Source organism: Eufriesea mexicana, unplaced genomic scaffold (assembly GCF_001483705.2).
Source record: "Eufriesea mexicana isolate 0111107269 unplaced genomic scaffold, ASM148370v2 scaffold5717, whole genome shotgun sequence".
NCBI lineage: Eukaryota > Metazoa > Arthropoda > Insecta > Hymenoptera > Apidae > Eufriesea > Eufriesea mexicana.
Window position 1 is genome coordinate 35,966 of NW_016913651.1, and position 21,790 is coordinate 57,755.

The following is a 21,790-nucleotide window of genomic DNA, read 5'->3' on the forward strand; positions in this document are numbered from 1 at the left end:
TTCTTTTCTCACTATAAATAATAATTATAACACAAATAGTTTTCAGTAATTTCGTGCCATGATAAGCATTGAAAATTGTAAACTTTTTCAATATTCTGGGTAATTGTTACTTGTATTTCGTCACTAGGTCATTCTTGCTTGACGATTAATGACGGACGGTTCTTTGAGGGGGTTCTATTTAGCTTCGAAATGGTAAGTGGACTTTCTGTCTATCTTGCTATCGTGTTTTTATACTCTACGAGCTAAGAGGTCTAGCTCTTATGCAGACCCTTGGTGGGACTATGGACTTTGTAATTGGTTGGAGTTTCCAAATTTGAGGTGTAAGGGTAGCGGTTACAAGCGAAAAAACGAACGGAATAGGTGAACGGTGAAGGACTGAACATCTGATCAATGATTTGAACGTTTCCTATTTTGGTATTAGATTTATCTGCAGTACTACTGACATATTTAAAATTAAGTTCTGTTCGTTTCTCTGAATAACTAGTAAATGACCTAATAAAATGATTTTGGTATGTGTTTTGTGTATGTGAGCGAGGTTAAACAAGTGAAACTCTATAATTGTGCAATGTATTGTGGGATGGCGAGCGGTGAAGGACACTGACAAAGTATTAAGAGTAGTAGCGGGGCGAATGGGTGTGCGGTTTTACTTCTAAGGGAGTGCATGGAAACGTTTGGGCGGCTTCTCGAAAAGCAAGGGATTGGGTCTGACTTGGGAGTTCGGGGTGAAAGAACAAATGATAGCGCGAAATCCTTTTGTCGGGATGTCTGTGATTAAGTCGAATGATTGAGAAGGAAAATCTGTGTACGAAAAGAGAGAGTTTTGGCTTTAAGTAAGGATGCAAGGGCTCGAGGAAGTCAGAGAGAAGAAGGTAGAGCTAAGAAGTAGGCAGAGTTGAGTCGAGAGTAGGCAGAGTAGAGAGAAGTCAGAAGGCAGAAGACTGAATGTGTGTGGTGAAGAAGGATCGTGTGAGAAACTTAGTGTAATATTTTTGTTAACACCCAAATATGAGTAACGCTCTTCTTGTTCAAGTTAAATAGGATTTTCAGCTGGATTTTTAAAAGGAATTTAATGGAATAAGCACTGAATTATAAATGTAGGATATACAACATAAAAATATGAAAAATATACACGTTATACTATACTTTTTATTAATTTATATTTAGGATAAAATATTACGTTATACTATGTCGCGTGGTATTCGTTAAAACGGTCTAAACACATTTGAGGTGATTTTGGACAATTGGAACAATAGGTCGTAGTTTTTTTACATTTTTCGTAATTGTCTGCCAATATGTTTATGACTGGTAAAACTTTACCAAGTCTGCTACTCTGTTCTATCGTTTCGTTATTTGCAAAATGCAAGTTTGCTGATAGTAACTCAAAAATTATAAATAGGGTCCGTTGACCAACATCTAACGAGCGGTGGTTGTACTAGATGCATCCAAATCATCAGTTCGATAACGTTCTAGCGCTTCGACAATAGGATTTGTACCCCGCGAGAAACTCAACCGAATGTCATTGGGCGACGAACGTGTTAAATAAAACCTGTTTCGTTACAAAAATACATAAATGCATAAAAATTAATTTAGCCAAAAATCCTACATTACTAGTATGGGATATGTTATTTATTGCTTTTTAATTAGCCATCTGCGATACAACGCACTGTAGCGTGCAAAATTGCGGCGCGGTACCTAACCTAACCTAACCTAACCCACTTTAATATAGTCCTCTCTAAGGAAAAATGCAGTGGGAATGCAAGTGGACCTCTGTTATCTGAACCTATTATCTGAACTGTCTTGTTCCCTAAAAGTTTATATAAACGTGTTTCTACTGTAACTGCAGACCTCTCTCCTCTCAATTTATTCCACATTTCAAACATATCACACGCGCAATCTGATAGGTATCGAAAGACTGCCTCGCTGAGCTATTTTGACGCCACTCGTCAATTCCAGCACCAAAAATCGCACTGCAATGACCCGCTGACACGCCAAGCCGATCACTTTGTGTGCCTCGTGCGTCCCACATAGTTCTCTGTTATAATACACCGCACTCGTAGCACCATAGACTTCGTATAACAAAGAAAGCCAACATAACTTCCAACCCACATACCGTTCCCGGCTGGAAAGTTAGCTGTCAAAAGGAATGCGGGTCTGATTGGTCACCCTGTAATAGGACCACTTTTCCTGGCACAGTCGTGATGATAAAGCAGCGAAACTTTGTTATTGCCTGAAAATTTCGTATCTATAAATCGAACAGCACAGAATAGCATGACTGAGAGATCGAGCAAGTGGCATCGAGCCTGAGCAAGGTAGAGCGAAAAGAAGCGACGTAATGCAGAAATGACGTTGCATGGATAATTATAAAAATGATTTATGATTATGACAAATTTCGTATTAGAAAGACTTTTCGTTTTAATTAGCCTCTATACATTTATCTACTTCATTCGTGGTAAAATTGCAACAGTTTTTACTATTTATACTGAAGGTGGAGGACGAGAGGGATCGAGTGAAAATAGCACTACGTTTCCTTAGTAGGACTTTATTATGTACGGGGGGCCAGATTAAGGCTAGCTTTTTGGGAAGGACCCCTGTCGTTGGAGAGGCGTAAACGAACTGACTCTTTTTCGCCGTTCTTTAGGTGTCGAGGTGGTTCGCGCGTCCGCGAGTCATGGGGCCCTGGTCGTAGAGATATAAACCAGGCCCCCATTGACCCGGAACCCTCGATGTCTGGAAGGAGTCGAAAATATTTACAAGAAACCATCGTTTTCCGAATCTGGGATGTGTCCCTACAACACAAATTTTGCGAGTATCGAAACATGTTGAGTATAGTCTCAGACGTACGATGAATTGTGGTAATGGTTACATAGATTTTTAAATTATTATGTTGATATAATAAAGGAGCGATGTCTGTAAGAAAGGGATGAGTGGGACAAATATGTATGGGATGGCAATATTTAATGAATTCAGATTATTGTGATAGACGAGTATGTCTGTAATGATTGAGGCGTTGTGTAAATCGTGTATGTTCATGTAATGTATGAAAGAAGAAAGAACAAAACGAGAGTGATTTGACATAGGTCAGTTGTAATTGAGTTGTAATAGTGAAAAGAGATGTGACCGTGTTATTGTGATAAATTAATTATATTTAAACTTAATATTTGTGTTTGATCATTTTTATAATTAAATAAAGGATTGTTCTTATGGTTATTAATATTTCATCGACCATTAATATGAGTATATCTCGTTCTGGAGTGGTTTGATATGAAAAATCTATAAACTAGACTCGTCATTATGGTGCAAGTTAGTTATTAAAATGAAAACTGCGAAAATGTAATTCATTTTAATCCTTTCAAAGACATCGATAATCTTTAAATCATTCTTTAGCTTCGTTTTCATTAGTACAGATGATAAATTGCGTAAAAGAAAGGTATAAATAAATTCACAAATATTTATAACCTTCTTTCCGAAATTAAAATTTTTGGAGATTTCTATTGCAAGATTATACTGGAGTTACTAACAGGTTAAATAAAAATATTCTTAACTATGAAATACATTTTTAATTTTTATAGTAATTGAATAAAATGGGTTAATCCTTTGTACTCCGCTGGAGCCGCTATAGCAACAATTATTAATTTTTAATTTATTATTCGGTTTTATTTTCACTAATGAAGATGAAGTAATTCAGCAAGAGTACTTTGTGAAGAAACTCAGAAATGTTTTTAATTTGTCTCTCTTCAAAACAAAATTTTTAATTTCAAAATGTTCTCCACTGCAAGAATCTGCTTAGAGTCACTAGTCGACCGAGTAAAAAAATTCTCCGAGTGCAAAAAGTTAATACTGTGTAAACGTACGTTACTAGGATCCTGCAAGTTTTTTCGGGATTTGGGAGCTTCAAAGCTTGTGTCAAGAGGAGACATCTTGTCTTTCTACCTGACCAACTTTCCCAGTCACGACCAGTATCCTCCCAGCAGGTATCTCTAACCAGTATTAGACTCGATCACCGAATCGATCATCGATAAATTGAGGGTAAATTCGAAGCCAACATTAATGACTTAATCCGAAACGCAAAACTAAAAGTCCATGACCCGAAAAACAGAGCTTAATGCTCTTAATCCTTTACACTGCAGTTTCTTCGCGGATAACTCTCACAACCAGTCGTAATTTTTTACAGCTTTAGGTAAATCATATTTTAGAAGAAAAATTATAGGTAAAATTTGAAAAATGCTTTTTTAATGTTTATTATTGGTTTATTATTTATATCGTGAATATCTTGTAAATGGAATTTATAGATATAAATTATTCGTAATTTATAGATTATTATTATGTATAATATATTTTATTTTCTATTAAATACTAAAATATTTATTACGAGTCTTTTGAGTTCCTTTCTTATTGGTAGAATAATGTTATTATTATTGGAATCACAACTCGATCTCTCGATAAAATCACTTTTTAAACAATTTTCGTATCCATCAAAAATAAATTTATTATCAGCTGCAACCTTGGAACAATTCGTTCTAAATTACATTTCTCCATTATGGTGAAAAATATTTCTATATTCTTTTGGTCACTCTTGAACTGAATACTGATTAGGTATTTGGTCAGATATAAAGTAAGATAAAACTGAAATTTAACTGTAAGTCACGATATTGTAGAGATAGGGTGGGTGTTAAATAATATAAAACTATTTATTAGACATACAATATAATATACAATGTGCGGTGACGGTAAAGACTACGAATATAGATATCTATCAACTAAACTTTTACGACTACAACTAATAACACGATTATAACTAACAACACAACTACAACTAACAACACGAACACAACTAACAACACAATTCTTCACAACTCTCTCTCTAATAATTCTACTACGGACTCTAACATACAACACCGTACTACGACATACTACATACTGCCTACTCACGCCCTTGCATCCCTATTTAAAACCATACATTCTATCCTCTTTCATACCTATTCTCTCTTTCCCAATCACACTTTCCCACGCACTGTATTGATGGTCTATCTATCTAATTGTAAGACGTAGTTAAAGTGCACGTGTATTTTGTGAATATTGAAAGTCGGGTAGGAATAGGATATCTGGTCTTGTGTAAATACCTCACTCCCAATATTCTGTCTCCAAGAGAGAGGTTTATTATGTGCGGTAGAAAAATTAAAGAAAGCGAGGAATGATCCTCTCAAAGAAGCAGAATTGTATCGATCTTGGTAACGAGTGGTCGAAAGAATTAGCGAAGAGACTTGTTTTTCTGCAGATACAGTAGCTCATGTAAATATTCGAACGCTATACATACTTGGAAGGAGTACTTATGGGGATCCTCCCCATGGATTTTTGAGTTTTCTTCTACAGTGGGAAAACTCTCCCACTACATCTATACCCTTTCAGGGCACGTCATAAATTTCTTACGTCTATTCCAACATTATTCGCGTTAGAACGTGTTAAGTATTGTAGGATACCAAAAGAAATCCCAATCGGCTATTGCCAACAAAAACAAATTGTAAACCGATCGATATCTTCTAGAAGCAAATCGAAAAGTTATTCTATATAACAAAATTAAGTTGCTTGACTCCTCTACGGGGAGGTGAAGCGTAGGTTAAGGAAAGCATAAAAGCGTGGTCCTTGACAACCAAAACAGAGTCCTTAGAAATCGGTTGTGACCAGCACAAGCGTGAGTCGCTTGGTGTTGGAAAAAGAGTTTTAAAAGAGTGCGTCCTTGTGTATTTTCATTTCGTTATCTTGGTGTTCTTTTCCTAAATTAAATCAGTTTACGAGTTTTGAGTTTGCGTTACCGTGTTCTTGTTCTTTCGTGAATTTTCGGTGTCTCAAGACCAGTGTTCGCCATCCTACATATATTTATGTGAGATCTTCTTTGTTCTTTCGGTGTGTTCGAGAGGTATGCTATCCTATAGCTAACACTATATTAGTGGTATCGGGCCATCTCTTCTCACAACTCTGGGTCGTTGAATGTTGCATTTGTTCTTCGTTCGGCTTCTCTGTCTCAAGAACATTGAAGGTTGTGCTTGTTCTTCGTCGGGGTCACCAATTGTGGGTGTATATCGTCAATAGGTCGTCCTTAATTGGCGACGGTTAATGACGAATCAAATTTCTTGAGGAACGTTGTGTTTATAGTGGACTGTATTTTATGTAGTTGTTCCGGATAACTCTTCTGAACTCTTCGAATGTTATTTACTGACTGACTGGTACTGACTCTCTCGGTGGTTATATAATCCTGGTCTCTCTGCTGATTGGTCGCTACGATGTTGGGGGTGTATGTTAACTTCAGCGTCCTTCGGTGGTGGTGGTTGTTTAAACAATCTAGATAATTGTGCTTGTCTTCTCGAAGGGTGATATATAGTTATTTGTTGCGGATTACCTAAGTGGTGGCTTAGGTGCACAGGGTTCTCTTCAAAAACTCCGTCTAACCGATTCAAATCAACAACACGCCACGTTCTTTTCGAAACGTCGAACGTCGTAGACACGACTCTTTTCCGCTCGTGCAACTTAAACAGTTGCCCAATATTAATTTGGCGGGCAATACGTGTCGTAGTCGCGAGACGGCCTTACAACCCGTCGGAAATACGAGAATTTCGATCGCGACGCGACGCGACAGATACATTTATGAGAGTCATACTAAAAGCCCTGCTAAATACAATACATTCGGGAAGTTCAAACGTCAGAACCTAACAAAATACTAAAATGCATAATGAATAAAGGGACAGTAAGTTCTGAATATTTAATTTTCAAAACCATTTATTCTAAAAAGTAGCAAAATTCTTCAATCTCTAAAGTCAAGATGATATTTTCCATTAGCTTTCAACAATATGACAGGGTAGGGGGTCTCCTCTCTCACGTTTCTTGAATGTCGACTGGTTGTAGGTATTCTTTGTGGCGGTGTAGCTGGATAGGACGGTAGGAAAAGGAAGGGATGCGTTTTGTCCCGGACCTGCTAGTGGACTCATCAGTAAGGCTACCTTAACAGGTCTTGTCTTAGACCAGGGATACTTAGGTGGCATAGAAACTTTTATTTAATGGAGATCGAGGCTTCACCGAGGACTTACGAGAAAGTCCTCGAACCTCCTTCAAGTAGGAATCCATCTGTTGATGAGAGTGACGAGGGTGAGAACTTGGTCACTACCTCGGACACGAAGCTTCGAATGAAATATTCTATTCGTTTGTACATCTAGAATCACTCCTTTCCGGTTGTGTTACCGTTGCTGGGATACCCTGTAATGTAAGACCGGGATACTATTTTAGAAGGTCGGGAAAGTTATATATATAGCAATTGGAGGTTTTCCGAAGACTTTCGAGACAGTCCTCAAAGTCCTCAAAATTCATCTAGTGGCAAGAGTGAGAATGATGGTCGCTACAACAGTATAGAACAAAAGTTCAAACAATGTACGAACATTCGTGAATAAATAAGAATAAAGAGACGAGTGTAAGCCTTACTCAAATATATAACTGCAATCATTGAAATCATTGGCAAACTGACAAACGTCGAAGCGTGAACAAAGTATAAAAAGAAGAAGAAAAACAAGCTTCAACACCTCGAATAAACCTATTCAAGAAAATGACAATCAATTTAATGTAATAATCAAGAATATTGTTATCTACAGTTTTTTTCTGAACATCTATTGTACAAACATGTCACCTTTGTGTTGATTCTTGAACATAATGAGAATCAACCCATGCCTTCAACTATTACATAATTTGCCTACTTTCTTCATAGTCAAAAGTGGCCGAAAGACTAATCCTATCTCGTCTATTCGCCAAATTCGGTTTCAAATAGAAACACTCCACTATACACTGGTTAGCCAATGTAATCAGTGACCTCAAGGCATACATGGCACACAAGAACATAACCGCAATGGTTCCCCTAGACAACGTAAAAGCCTTTGATTTCATATGGATCGATCTTACGTGTATGTTCAGCAGTAATATACCTATCACGCTAATCAAATTGGCACAGTTGCTAACGAACGTGGCAAACACAGCTTATGTCACAATCGAAGATCTTAACCATTCTCGAGAAAATTTTAATTTTAAGGAGATTACATTTAGCGAGTTACATAATAATCATACATCATAATTAGCGATGGGTTTATTTTAGCATCGTTGCCTATTGTTCTCAAAGAGCTATAAATTCGCGACAAATTCAGATGGGTGCTAAATTTTTTTTACCCATTATCATTTCTTATTTAAAAATTATTTTTTATCCGTGACTGGTCTATACTTCGTTCAACGTCACGAGGTACCGAATGCGACAACTGCGCATGATGAATGCACATGATCAGATCAGGGCCGACTTCGCAGTACCCGAACCTAATGATTACTTCTTTTGCAGCAATCGTTGCCTATTGTTCTCAAAGAGCTATAAATTCGCGACAAATTCAGATGGGTGCTAAATTTTTTTTACCCATTATCATTTCTTATTTAAAAATTATTTTTTATCCGTGACTGGTCTATACTTCGTTCAACGTCACGAGGTACCGAATGCGACAACTGCGCATGATGAATGCACATGATCAGATCAGGGCCGACTTCGCAGTACCCGAACCTAATGATTACTTCTTTTGCAGCAGAGAATCAGTGTGAATTCTGAAGGTTTTGTCAAGAGTCCACAATAACTGAGCAAGTGTGTAAGATGGGGTTAATAATATTGTAGAATACCAAAAGAAATCGCAAATCGGCTATTGCCAACAGAAACAAATTGTAAACCGATCGATATCTTCTACAAGCAAATCGAAAAGTTATTCTATATAACAAAATTAAGTTGCGCGACTCCTCTACGGGGAGGTGAAGCGTAGGTTAAGGAAAGCATAAAAGCGTGGTCCTTGACAACCAAAACAGAGTCCTTAGAAATCGGTTGCGACCAGCACAAGCGTGAGTCGCTTGGTATTGAAAAGAGAGTTTTAAAAGAGCGCGTCCTTGTGTGTTTTCATTTCGTTATCTTGGTGTTCCTTCCCTAAGTTAAATCAGTTTAAGAGTTTTGAGTTTGTGTTATCGTGTTCTTGTTCTTTCGTGAATTTTCGGTGTATCAAGACCAATATTCGCCATCCTACAATAATACTACAACGACGTAACTATAACATACGAAAAACATGCTCTTATTCGTCTCTCTCCGATACCGAACAACTCACGCCCGTACCGGTCACAATCTTTTTTCACGAGGATTATTCAAGGCTTCTTCACTCGGGACTCCCCCGCCAAGTCGAGGGTCCCGTATTTATGCCTCTCTCAAAGCCGGATGACGTGCTTCCATCGATCGCTAATTGGCTGCTATGATTCAGCCAATTAGCGATTTGCTGCAATAGAAATTGCGTCACTTTCCGGATTCACGATTTGCCCCCTGAAAATCATGCCACCTTGCTGATCCGCGATTCGCCCCCTCGACGATTACGATTCCATTGGCCTGCGTTTTCTTTCCTCGTAAGGACCACGTAACTTAGCTTTGCTTCCAAAAATAGTCTTTCATGAAAGTATCGGTTGATGTTCGATTTGTTTTGTAGCGACCATCATTCTCACCCTCATCGCTAGGTGGATTTCGACTTCGAGGACTTTCTCGCAAATTCTTGGGAAACCTCTAATTCCTATATATACAACTTCCCGACCCTCCAATAGTATCCTGGTGTCTAAGGCAGGGCCTGCTAGGGTAGCCTTACCGATGAATTTCTATTCTTAATTATATTTTCAATTTTTTAATACGTTCCGTGCCAAGCCGTTTTTGCCAGACATGATCTCTAGGCCATTTGTTGTTTTGACTAAAAATTGATGCAAAATTGACACAATATGTCATTACATCATCAATCCATAAATAATTAGCTTGTTTAGAACAATTGTCACATCGTGTATCATTTATGGTACACGTGACGCTGCGATCAGATCGACCGTAAAAGTCTGTCAGTTCAAAAATTTTCGATTAGTAAAAAGAATTAGAAGTGTAGTGACATTTTGCAACGATTGCCCGTATAAGCCATTTTTATGCATTCCTTGCTTAAAAAAAGTCCACCATTACGTGTAATTAATAATTATTGTATATATAACAATTAAACAAATTTATGTTCTTTGTTCTATACTGCATTTTATATAGTATCTCGTTCTTTTAGTGGAAATATATTTTACAGAATTAAATTTGTCATAAAACATGTTTCCAGCTCATTAAATAAATATGCTGCGTGCACCATTTATGGTACACGTGGCCTGCAGATCAAGTTTAACGTGTACCACAAATAGTACACGTGGCACGGAACGAGTTAATGGTGTGAAATAAACGAGAACTCGAGGTTTTCTGCGATGCGTGTAGTACGGTGAACTGTGAAAAGTGTCGCCCTTCGAACCCGTCAGTAGGGCTCGCATAGGCTCTATGACAACAGTCCATTGCGTCATTCATTATAGCTTCGAGACTATCCAGCTTTTCAATTTTCCTCGAAGGAAAATAGATACCAATGCAGGGTAACGCCATCAAGGATAAAGAACTTAACTGCACTTAACTATTCACGCAGGTGTTAATTCTCGAATAGCCGACCGTAGACGAGCGATGCGACGATCCGACACCGGGTCACTTTTGACCTCTGCCTAAATTTTTACTATACTTACTTTTTCCACTTAACTTTTCGATGCAGAATATTATCTAATAATATTTATAATATGAGGAGGAGAGTAGTTTGTTTAAAAAATTTAAAATTTCATAAACGTATTTTTTATTTATGTGCACTTGGCATTACGTCATGGAACAAGGAAGACACCGTTATGATCTTCCAACAGCCAAGTCTTTAGGGTCAGAAAAATTCGGCATCGGAATTTTCATATCCATGCTTTCTGCATGTTTGTAAATTTTCACTTTTATTATGACTTCTCGTGTCGCGGAACACGAGAATCCGTGAAAACCTTAATTTAACGAAATTAAGCGACGGCTCTTAAGACTTGGCTGACAATAGACCTGAGGGCTCCACGTGGTCCGCACACGTTGGAAGCCTCAGGCCCTAGCTAGGGGTCATTAACGGCCGATGGGGTGACCAGCGCGCGGGTGGACTCCCGCGTACCATACCTTGATGGAGAGGGTTTCCTCCACCACCGTCTTCGCTTGGGAGAACCTTCTCTTCCTTCAAAGTGACCGATTTGTGAACCAAGGGAACGCTCTTGATCTAATTGGCCAATAATATTTGGCGAACTCCCAATTTTTCCTAAGACCGATCTTAGGAAAATTGAGGAGGACTTCTAAATGAATCGTCAAGGAACACAGTTCAAAACGGATCCTTGAGCAGGATAGTTCCAATCGAATCGCCGAGGAACACAGTTCACATTGAAACGCCAAAGGGTATAGTTCCAGCCTTCCAATCGAGACATCCAAGAGTTAAGTTCCTATCGTCGTACAGAGTCTAGCGTTCGACTCCATCCGAGATCATCTTTTTGCCCGTGCTAATTGAAACAGTTGCTCAATATTAATTTATCGGGCAACATTACGAGATCGCGAGACGGCCTTATAATCCGTCAAAATTTCCCCAAATTCATTCGCGACACGATACACTAGGTACGTACAACGTTATGTTTTATTGTACGTGTTTATTCACATAAATCGTGAACATTTGGCACCTTTCATACTATAATATATTTGTGAATATTGTGAAAATTCATAAAATGGAGACATATTTGACAGATCGTTCTTGTTAATTCTTGAAATACCGTTTCCCGTATTCCGTTCATCCTTTTGTTTAGGGCAGACTGTGTATCTAAATGTGAAAGCTCTGAAATTTTACAAGTACCAGTGTTGCGGCTCTAGGACCGCAATGTCCCAGGTCAAGTGAAAGACTGCTTTATGTCCTTATTGACAGCGTCTCTTGACGACTATACACTCATTATCGCCTAAACCACCACTTGGGTAAACCGTAATAAGCAACAATATATCACCCTTAAGACGACAGGCATAAGGACCCAGATTGTTTAAACAACCACCACCACCGAAAGACGCTGGAGCTAGCATATACCCCCAATATTATTCGCAACCAATCAGTAGACAGAGGAAGCTTATAAAACCACCGACAGAGCAGTCACGAAGAGAGTTCTACTAAAATACAGTCCACTTACCACTTCGAAGTGTAAGAATATATATAGGAATGCCAGCCCGAAAAGAGAAGATAATAAACAGTCGTTAGACAATTCGTCTTAGAGAGTTCCTTTAGACAGTTTCTGCGAGACAGTGCCTTTAGAGAGTCCTTACGATATAGTATATTATCGGCCAGTTCTTATTATTAGATTATTAGTAAGCCCTGTTACGCGGTGCATATGGAGTCTCCCGCCTTGGCATCGCTAAATGAGCCGTGAAGTCGGTATTTCTAAGGTTTATAACACGATCGGAAAGTCAGACTATTTTAGAGTTGGACTCTAGGTATATTGGGGGGCAATGAAACTAATATTCTTTCAAATCTTCATTTCGCCTACGCTCAATAGCCAAAGGACGTGTTATAAACCTCGGTAATTCTGAAGGGTCATCCCGAAGTCCTGCTCAGGGTAACAAACTACCGACGCACCGGACCTGGACGAACACCGTAACCCTTGGGAAAAACCCATGACCTCACGTCCGCTCAAGTGTCATCCCACGCTTGCAGGAGAAGGCGCGTCAAGGGCGCATGGAAGAGGTGATCACGACACATACGATGCCGCTGATTCGGAAATAAACATTTTTCTAAACAACCAATCAGCGCGCATCCTCGACGTGCCAAGGCGAAGAACTGACTAGCGGAAAAGGGTCAGTGAGTCAAACCACAACTTTCAAACAGTCAACTTCCAACTTTCAAACAGTAAAACCTTCTACTTCATCGCGACTCCGGGGAAGGGAGTAAGGAAGAAACAGATTAACATTCGGGCTACCAAACAACAATAACAGCTCTAGACCGTAAAACGTCTAGAGCACCCCACGCGTTCATAAGAAGGAAATAACTTCGATGCATTCGCGACGCGTGGGAACAAGCCCCCTTACAAATATCAGGAGTGGGATTGAACATTATAGAAGCTAGACAGAACCTTCCTCAAAGAACCGTCCGTCACTAATTGTCGCCAACTAAGATCGACCTAGTGACGAGATACAGTTCCTTTTAGCTGCTACACTGAGTACTGCTAGCTCGAGACGTTTGCACTCTCCATGCAGTCAGTTGTTTATGTTGTAGAGTCACACAGTCCCTACTACGTTGGAGAGTACTTCGGCTCTAAAATTCCGCAGATTAGGGACTGGATCTAACTCACAATTAGTCTCAACTTTAACTCTTAAAGACTGCAACTAACAACTCTTAACGAACTCGTAACGCGTGTCGAACTAGGCTCTATCTTCCAGAACGGGCCTTTTTAAGCTCGTCTGGAAGGCAGGGGCCTCCCTCGAAGGAGGAGAAAACTCCCTCCACGCAAAGCTCATGGGTAGAAGAGACTCCTCCATCCGGGTTAGGCTCTCCGACGGGTCACCTTCGCGGGGACCATTTTTGAGATGTGACCACGGATGCATCACCCTCGGTTTACAACAGGGTAAGCCGGGTTTGCGCGAGGCCATCTCGCGTGGCCTGGCCCCGACCTCCTATGACCCTAACGGATCTAAATCCTACTAAAAAGTTACGTAACATGATTCTAAAACCAACTCGAGTTTTTCAGAAACAAATTCTACTTTTTCGGAGAATTTGACCCTGGTTCTCATTAAACTTCATATTCGTCTGCATATATCGACAATTACAGGTTCTAATTTATTTAAGAATGTTAAAATATGGATAGAACACTATCAAATGAATTTTCTTATGGGAAATCGTATAACGTAAATAAAGTTGCTTCCCTAAATAAAGCGAAAAATTAAAATGAATGTTAAGTATTATTCAGCAAGTTCACTGTTACCGTGATATAAGTATAGAATATAAAATAAAACAATAAAAAATATAATATAAGAAAAAAATACATTCTGATGAACTGGGGAATCGAACTCAGACCTGAATTTTATCCCAACACTTGCTTCACTTTATCAAGACATTAATGTGGTACTTATGTATTCATGGTTTATTTTAAGTACGTGTAATTTAAATATTTATAACCTATAAATCGAATATTCGTACATAACATTTAAAAATGCAGCTATTGGGTATATAGTGAACAGTATTTAGTCCAAAATCAGCGATTTTTAAGCAATGTAACTGTATAAATAGCACTGATTTCATTTCCTTTAAATTGTTACATGAAAAAATGACAGAGAAATAAAGTTACAAGTGATATTATTTTTTTTGGTATGGTAGAGGACTTAATTAATTAGTTTACGTGTGTCGTGAGATGCAAATGGTTAAAAATCATTGGTCTAGAATATTAGAGAAACGAAAGGAGGACGTTTGGACGACCACAATCACGCAGGGATCAGGAATGGCTGCGCGAATGAAGATAGAGTGATAGGAATAAAGTGATAAGGAAATAGATACGGTGATAGAGGGAAAGACTATGTAAGAAGAATATATGAATGAAAAGACGTGCGAGGTTATTCGTAGAAAGATTCGAGAAAAGAGACTCGAATAAAGAATCAGGAAAGAAGAATCAAGAGCTCAGAGTCGAAGACCATCAGTGCTAAATTATGGTTTATTATTCCTATTATCGTGTTATTTATGACGATTTTTCTTAAAAGAGAAAATATTTCCTAGTTTTTAACATAAATTCTTTATTCGTCTTCTTCTATTTTATTTCTACCTTGTTTACAATTATTTAGTTCACAACTACGTTTTGACACAGGATCAACTGTCTTTGTATTTAAAACGCTTTATCCACTTGTTAACAACTATTTTGCAGTGGCTTCTTGCGCCATTTTACAGCACTCGTGACTAAAAGTATCGTTTCCTTGCGAAAGTTAGGTATGAAATGAGACTTGTTTTATAACTTATCATAAAGTACAGGTAAAACTATCTACCAGATTTTCTTGGTAACTACTACCAGAAAAATATTGCTGTTTATGTTACCATCAGACACTACCTGACTAAAATCTATATATTATACTAATATTTTATAAAAATTCATTAAAATCTAAATTGGAGAATTGAAGTTTAGTATTTGATGGTAATATGGCTTCTTTATTTTTGAGAATATATTATATCATAGCAGGGTATGAGACTTACCAGGCTTAATCTAAATAGGTCCCAGTATGACACTTGCTCCTCCACGATTTTCTTGACATAGTGCTGATCACAGGCTTTCAAGAGTACATAATCTTGGATCTCATAACGTAATTCGAAATAATAAATGTATGAAGACTTTGAAAATGGTGTAATTATAAGTATATTAACATAAAATATTACTTGTTATAAAAATTATTTGTTATTATCTTATTATTTCTTTTAAAAATTGTTGAAAATTTTATAAGAAGGTTCTAATGTTACATTAACATATAACGCGTTATAGTATTGTCCTTGGCTTCCGATGATGGTCATACTTCGGATCAACAATTCTAAGATGATATTGTAGTTTATCCATAAATTTAAAAATATATTGGAATTTCATAAAGTCATAAATGTAATTCATTAATAATGACATAAATTTATTGTAAAATATTATATATTATATTATATATATTTGATATATAATTTATTAAAGCAATTAATTAAAAACTAATGAATAACGATTTAACATTTTAATATACAATTGTTATGTAAATGGAATAAATAATGTAATGTGTTTGACTTCGGAAATATAATGAATTATATCATTCTTTTCTCATATGAATTTCTTTTAGTTACCATTGTGCGAATGGGGTATGCAGGAAACACCATACAGCCCACGACCAGATATCACCGCAAGTACAATACGTCGAACTATAAATCGTGGTTTAACTATACCTTCAAATGACATTTCAACAATTGATCGTAAACGTATGAAGGAAGTTGATGACCTGTATAAAGTAATGAAATTTGCTATTTGCTTGTACTTTACGCGTTCATAGAAACACCTTTGCGACTATTTGTATTTACTTCCAGTGAGCTTTTTGTCTCCTTTTATAATTTTATTACTTATTGCTTTATTGCATAATACATACTTAAAATTTTATATAGATTATTGCGAGAATAATTTTTAAAAATATATTACCCAGTTGTTGCAATATTTACATGGTACTTTCATAACATAATTTTAAAAGAATGACTATGATTATGCCTAAAAAATCGTTTATGGTTATCCAATATCGAACACTTACCATATAATGGCAATGATCATGGCAATCCAATGTCAAGTGTTCGTTGCATATTAAAAATGACTATAGTCACTTAACGTCGAGTGCTCATTCGATGCTAAACACAACGATTTTCATCGATTGAAATATCGCAGTAACCAATATTTCTGTTGTTAATTTAATTTTCTGCTTCGCCCAATTGAAGTTTTGTTAAATTAGAAATATTGACACTGTAGGAATTCTCGCTAGAATAATCATATGAAGACCGAGATCTGCACGTCTAATAAACAACAACTCCTTTTTAATAACAAAACATGTTTATTTAATTACAATATTGCACTAAGTTCTTCTCAGTTCTAACTCTCAAACACACGATCCTCTTATTCACTATCTCTCGACTATACACACCTTCTTGCCTTCAGCATTTTCTGCGCCCTTGCACCCTTATTTAAAGTTTAACACTCTCTCTTTTCATACGCAAGCTCTCTTCGTTGATCATTCATTTCCCACGCAACCTCGCTTTCGGTGGGCCAGGTACTTCAGACACTCGGACGCATTCCTAGACTTTCGTTCATTGCTTGTGTCACGGAAAGTGATTTGAAACGAAAATAAAAAAGAAACTTGAGCCGATTGAGCGAACTCAATCGTACCTCTCTTTATTTCCGGTTAACAAACTACAAAGTTATGTAGGATATTTTTTGACTTCCCCAGGTATAGAGGCCCGGTTAGCGTCTGGAGGCCAGACGAGTCTGGGGAAGTTGGGGCCAGGCCATGCGAGGTAGCCTCGCTCAACCCCGGTTTTCCCCATTGTAAACCGGGGGTGACGCGTCCGTGGGCATCTCTCGGGAAGGGTCCCCGCGTGGGTGACCCTTCGGAGAGCCTAACCCGAAGGAGGAATCCCTTCCACCCCAGAGCGTTACGTGGAGGGAGCTTTCTCCTCCTTCGGGGGAGGCCTTGCCTTCCAGACGGGCTTAAAAGGGCCCGCTTTGGAAGATAGAGGAGAGTTTTGAGATAGTCATTAGAGAGTTGAGGTAGTCCTTGAGAGAGTTGAGACCGAGAGTTGTGATTGCGAGAGTTACGCGTTATTGAGAATCGAATAGAAAATACAGACTGCAGTGAATCTGAGTATTCCGAGGTACTCTCCAGCGAGTAGAGACTGTGTGACTCTACAGTTATAATTAGATGACGCGCAGAATAGACGGGCAGAACGAGGTGATGATGATTTCCAGACTGCCTTGTCCTGTCGAAGACGATATCTTTATATTGGGCTGGTGCCCCCTCTCTAGTAGGACCTTTGACTCAGGGCAAAGTCCTTATCTTCGGGACTGTTTGTTATTCCACTAGTTCTAGGTTGTCACCACTAGACGCGTGATCCATGATTCAGCTTCTGTACGTTTGTCTTCCCGATGTTCCCATGCGGCTATTTTTGGTTACTGTTGATTCTGAGTGCTATCGGAAATTTGGTCGGTGACACTTGCACTCGACCCAGTCATAAATATCTCATCTGTACAATCCTCGCACGTGGTCACCCATCCGTCCGCACGCACTCTAGGCATCGTCCTAAAAGCCTAAATCGAAGTCAATGTCGCTGTTTATTATTCCCTTGCTAGAGTTCTTCGCCGCTCGCAACCCCCACAACACGATGTTCCAATGATACTGTATAGAGAAAGACATAGGAAAAGAGTAAGAGAAATAATAAAGCAAATGCGCACATACCTAGATGTCACGAACGTATACTCATACTGGGTAATTTGGGCGAATAGAGTTTGGAATTCTGGTTTCTGACCTCAACTTATTTTTCTAATAGTAACTTGATAGTGCAATAAGGAAACTCGATTACACCGAGGTCCACTGTGGGTTCTTCAATAGGGGAGGAAGGACGAAGTTTTGGAAGAAAATTGCGAAGTTTAAATAGGGTTTAGAGAAGAAGGATGGGGCTAGGAATAGGTAAAGGTAGGAGTGGAGAAAGTGCGGAGAGAGAAAAATCTGGAAGGAAAGAGAATCGTTCGCATACGTGAGAATCTGGGTGGCAGATGTATATTTGTAAGAATGCGCGAGAGCTAAGGAAAAATCCTTGAAAGTAGAAAGCAAATTCAGAGGAGAGACAGGATACTGAAAATATCTAGAGGAATCTCGATCGACAGAAGATGGAATAAAACAGGAAAGGTTTTGTAATAGTAGCTTTAAAAGAATTGGATACTATAAAATTATTGTATAATAACTGTATTTTGAACATGAATAGTTTCTATTGGAGCGTATTAATTTTTAAGTTGCCGAATTCTTTTTAATATTGAATAAACGATAAGTGTAGGAAGATTATAGATATATTTACGGAAGATTGATTGGTATTTACAAATGGTGACCTTGAAAACTAAAAAGGAAGAAATGTTGACAAAAATTTTATGAAATCATCTGAAAGTTGTACTTAAACAACGTTACATTAAGATTATAGGTAAATTTACAGAAGATTGATTGGTATTTACAAAGGGTGACCTTGAAAACTTAGAAGGCAGAAATGTTGACAAAAATTTCATGCAATCATCTTAAAGTTGTCGATAAACTACGTTACATTAAGGTTATAGGTATATCTACAGAAGATTGATTGGCATTTACAAAGAGTGACCTTGAAAATTTGAAAAGAAGAAACATTGATAAATATTTCTTGAAACCATCTTAAAGTTGGACTTGAACTATTATACTATTATATATTATACTAAACAAAAATACTCTGATTGGTTCATTAATATTTATTTAAAGAAATACTATATAATGGGTAACAAACTTTTCTCAAGGTTATATTTTCTAGGTCTTCAGTGTCATTGTCATTTCATTTTCATACGATGTGTCATTATTATTTTTACCATCGTGACATGGTAACTAAGATTACTATGAATCTACCCACCTCTACCTCAATTATAATCTTTATGCGACCCTGAGTATACAAAATTTACAAGAACTGTACAATAGGAGTAAATAGTGAAATAATTACAACAGGAAGATGTATATATATTATACTATTCGAATACTATTATTTCACTATTACGCTATTAAGCTATTACATTACTATATACATTATTATATTATTAATCTATAATAATATACTATTACACTTTGATTATGTAGTATTACATACTATTCGAAATTAATATTTCAATATTATTACAAATATAATATTAATAATGAAATAACAGTACAATATTTTGTCTTTAACCAAAAATGTACATATATCTTTCCGTGTCAAACGATGTTTAATTTCGTACTCAAATGTTAATAAAATTACAAGTATGTCAAAATATGACATAACATAATTATCAGAAAATATTATAATATATTAGTAACAACAACGATATATCAATCGTCTAAAAATATTACTGTTATGTTAAGTAATAAATATGTTATTGTTACATAATTTACTTTTAATACAAAAATTTATTTTTGGAAAAGAACCTTGCCACGTTCATTGTCTCACTCACGATATTGTACAAGTGTTGAATGCAGAAGATAATAAAGTATTGTATAACCATAAGTATCGTGAGATCAACTTTGCTTTTTCACGTAACACTGACAACCTAACCTATCACTGTCGACCTAACCTATACAAATTATGTTATATCTTCTTATAGGCAGTGCAACTTCATCGTAGCCAATATAAGGATCGCACCGGAAGCTTTCATCCCTTAGCTTTCTTTAAATCCGACAATTATGAGTATCAATGTGCACCTGGCTTGACGGCGTCGTATTTCACTAAATATCCACTTAATTATATCGAGTATAAAATACCTCCAGTTTTACCACTTACGTATGAAAGAAGGAAGCAAACACCTTACATACCAGATTTGTCTCTTACTGGTATATATAATAAATCAAGTTGTATAGCTTACAAGCGATAATTTAAGACGTTCGCTGACATTGATATAATCCAAAATATTTTTTGAAATGTAATGTAAAAATAAATGTAATTACGATGAAATGGGACAAAATATTTTAGATGAATTATTTGAGAAACTGAATGATAACATTTTTGTATTTCAAATATAATTGCAAAATGCAGCATTTTGTGTATTTTGTATCTAAATATAATATTTACATTGTTTTGATTAAATATACAAATTTCTAAATGTATATATGAGAAAAATGCATTTATTTACGTTGTTTTGAAAATATTTAAGTTATTTCGGAAATATTTATCGATACTACTGAAATAAAAGTAGCTAGCTTTAATTAGAAAAAATAATTTAAATAATTAATATAAAGATTGATCGTAAATATGTACAAATTTCATCATATGGCATGAGTTAATCCAAATTTTTGTGAAATGAAACACTTTTATTTACAATAAACAATAGTACTGAGAATAATGCACAGTATTTTATATATAATTTGTGTATACATACATTAATATGAGTATAATTTTTCCAGAAAATTACAAATTTTATAGGAATGAACTAAATAATTTTATATCTTACTAATAATCCTATGTAAATTGTGATTATTTTTATCAGACAATTAATAACGTATGGAATGTAGATGAATTATGATAATTACAAATTTATAATACTAATTTAGTTATTTTAATTTATCTTATTTAGTTTATCTAATTTAGTACATTCTATCTTACTTATGTTTCGAGAAAATGGCTTCATTTTGCCAAATAATAAATTTTTTTAAATTAATTAATTATATATGTCACTGATAAGTTAATTGTGTTTACCTGTATGTTTCCAATTACATTACGTTAATTATTATTGTGTATATATACTACATTTAGTTATATATTATCGGTCAGTAATTGTACTGTTAATTGTACACATATAAATAATAAATCATAATATAATATAAAATAGAAATAAATATAAGATAAAAATTTCTTAATTCTACTATTTGTGGTTTCTAGTAATTAATATTAATTTTTATGGAGATATAATATAGTTGTATATGTCTAATTATTTTTATCATAGGACTTCAATTATTATTATTTATACATATAATATTCAAATTTTCTTTGATGGTACTATTGTTGAAAATTAATTTTCTATCACTGTTTTATAATATTTCTTCTTTTGTCCTTCAGTCTTCATCTCTATTTACATACATCCAAAACCTGAAAATTAATACAAATTTGTATTACTATAGGTACAAATATTTTTTTATCGTAAAACGATGTAAATTGAATGTATTATAAGTCCATTTCTGGTAAAGCACATCTGTGCACATTTTTCTGTCAGAAATGGACAATAATTCCATTGAAAGAGAATTCATTCGTGAAAATGCATTTTCCTGGAAATTACATAATTTGTTAATTATGCATTAATATGTATGCACATGAAATTGAAGCGCAAAGTTATACGTTTGCTTTAATATGCACATCGAACTTACATAAATAATTACCATAATGTAAGCGCTATTATATTTTGAAGTGAAATGTTGACGAGAATTCCGAAATCCTTGAAGTGAAACGTATAAATTCTTCGCAGGAAATGCTTGTCAGGTCATTGAACACCATTTCTTGAAGTACCTGGCGAAATTGAGAAGAAAAAGATTAATATAGTAAATAGAAAAATGAAAAAAGGCACAATGTTAAATAAAATTAATATTATATTATAT

At 36.1% G+C, this 21,790-nt stretch overlaps 2 protein-coding genes across 2 annotated transcripts in view; one reads left to right on the forward strand and one right to left on the reverse strand.

Moving 5' to 3' along the window:
* Nucleotides 1-20,076, forward strand: part of LOC108552175 (UPF0573 protein C2orf70 homolog B-like) — a 38,449-nt gene extending 18,373 nt beyond the window's left edge. Inside the window, exons 2-3 of the mRNA XM_017906591.1 lie at nt 15,755-15,919; nt 19,810-20,076. Of these exons, the coding sequence (XP_017762080.1) occupies nt 15,755-15,919; nt 19,810-20,076 (432 nt within the window). The remainder of the gene's footprint in view (nt 1-15,754; nt 15,920-19,809) is intronic.
* A 1,514-nt stretch (nt 20,077-21,590) lies between these two features.
* Nucleotides 21,591-21,790, reverse strand: part of LOC108552174 (calcium and integrin-binding family member 3) — a 41,191-nt gene continuing 40,991 nt past the window's right edge. The window contains exon 5 of the mRNA XM_017906590.1: nt 21,591-21,701. Within this exon, the coding sequence (XP_017762079.1) occupies nt 21,591-21,701 (111 nt within the window). The remainder of the gene's footprint in view (nt 21,702-21,790) is intronic.